Raw genomic sequence first — 1,591 nt, forward strand, 5'->3', positions numbered from 1 at the left:
GACCGCGTCGTCACTAAGATCTCGGTCGGCGAAGAAGCGCTCGAGGCTGTCGACGGTCTCCAAGAAGAGGTACATCCAGGCGTGCGAGACATACCAGTTGGCTGGCGCGACGTAAGCGGCGGTCGACGGGTCGTTGGCGACGTGGTCGACGAGCGAGAGCTCGGTTGGCTTGGTCATAGGCACGATAAACTCAAAGCAAACTTGGGCTGTCGTCTTGCCAACAAAGCTGGCTTCACCGCCATGGGCGTTGATAAAGTGGCGCAAGTACGAGAGGCGGACACCGCGGTCTGGTGATGTCATGGCGCCCTTGCAAATGAGTCGATCGCATTCTCGTGTTCCCCGTTGCGTTCCTGATGGAAATGGAGAACCCAGATGGTTCGTCTTGACGTAGTTGGGTGTTACTGGCATAGACAGTTGATAATGTGCTATAATCGCTAGAAACACAGAGCTGTGATGGCCAACTCCTTGTGTACGGACCAATCAGAGCGCGGGAAATTGGATCTTCGGAAGCAGAGTGGCACTGTGCGACTTGGCGGCCGCTCGCCATGTCAAATTGTTTGTACAACCGCGATTGCTCGGCATTGCTCGGTGCTCATCGGAGCTGCGTATCTCGAACGACTCTGAGCGTCTCGGCTTTCTTCTTCGGCGTATAGCTTGGTGCTAGCAAGTGTCCACTACCTTTGCGCTGCTCACGAAACGCAAACATGTTCAAAACGTCACTTGGTCGTGGTATACAGAATGCATCGCGAGGCTTACGCGTTGGCCGCTTGCTCGATGCGCAGCAGTAGGATACGCAGCTTTTCTTGGTCGTCCGGAAGTTCATCGTCGCACTCGTCGCAGATCGTGACCGTCATACTGTGGTGGGTTTCACAGCAGACGCAGACAAGACCGGTGTCGATCTCAAATCCGTTCTTCTTGGCGACCGCAAGCCGCTTGAGAAGGACCTTGAGCTTGGACGCCACGGGAGCTAACGACCCGGCGCAGGCCTCGCAGTGTGACTCGAGCAGAGAGTTGGAGGCGCGGCAGAGCTGACACACGACGCGCGTACTCACAAGCATCGAGTTGGACCACGACGAGTACGTCTACAATGGCGATATGATGGAGAAGACTGACCACAAGAGTTGTGTTGATGAGCTCACCGTCGAGCCAGTGGATGTTCCAGGGGTGACGGACGACGTCGTCGAGTCGCTGCTGAGGGTTGAGCTCGTGCGACTGCGTAGCTTGTCGGAGCCTTGGAGGTTCTCAGGTGTTGATATCTACAAAGAGAGTAAATGCGTGACCTTTTCATGCCGTCAGAAGCGACGTAGGCTACGGCGGTGGAGCGCGTCTTGCGAGTCGAGGGCTCGGTCTCTGGTTCCGGCGCCAACGCTTCTTCGCTGCGACCGAGCAGCTTTTGGAGGGAGGTCACAAGCATCTGCGCCGACGGACGCTGCGTCGGGTCAAACGACAGACATGGCTCTGCGAGGTGACGCAGCCAAAGCGGACAGTTCACGCTCATTGTCGGGCGGAGGTTGCCGAGACGTACTTGGTCCATGATACCCCAGTACCCAAGATCCTTGACATCGTGGTACGGTAGCTGGAGCGTGTCCAG

At 56.9% G+C, this 1,591-nt stretch overlaps 2 protein-coding genes across 2 annotated transcripts; both read right to left on the reverse strand.

Moving 5' to 3' along the window:
- Positions 1-11: 11 nt before the first annotated feature.
- On the reverse strand, positions 12-346 carry SDRG_11784 (hypothetical protein; the record flags this gene model as incomplete). Its single annotated transcript, XM_008617837.1, has 1 exon — positions 12-346. A coding segment is annotated over one exon (334 nt), but the record flags the coding sequence as incomplete, so codon positions are not given.
- Positions 347-627: 281 nt separating this feature from the next.
- SDRG_11785 (hypothetical protein) lies at positions 628-1,547 on the reverse strand. Its single transcript, XM_008617838.1, has 3 exons — positions 1,304-1,547; positions 1,140-1,256; positions 628-1,082 (listed from the first exon to the last, which is right to left on the reverse strand). Exons 1-3 carry the CDS (start codon positions 1,532-1,534, stop codon positions 753-755), a joined length of 678 nt encoding a protein of 225 aa, XP_008616060.1. The 5' UTR covers positions 1,535-1,547; the 3' UTR covers positions 628-752.
- Between the last annotated feature and the right edge of the window lie 44 nt (positions 1,548-1,591).

This window comes from Saprolegnia diclina (assembly GCF_000281045.1).
Source record: "Saprolegnia diclina VS20 unplaced genomic scaffold supercont1.44, whole genome shotgun sequence".
In the NCBI taxonomy this organism is placed as follows: Eukaryota; Oomycota; class Saprolegniomycetes; order Saprolegniales; family Saprolegniaceae; genus Saprolegnia; species Saprolegnia diclina.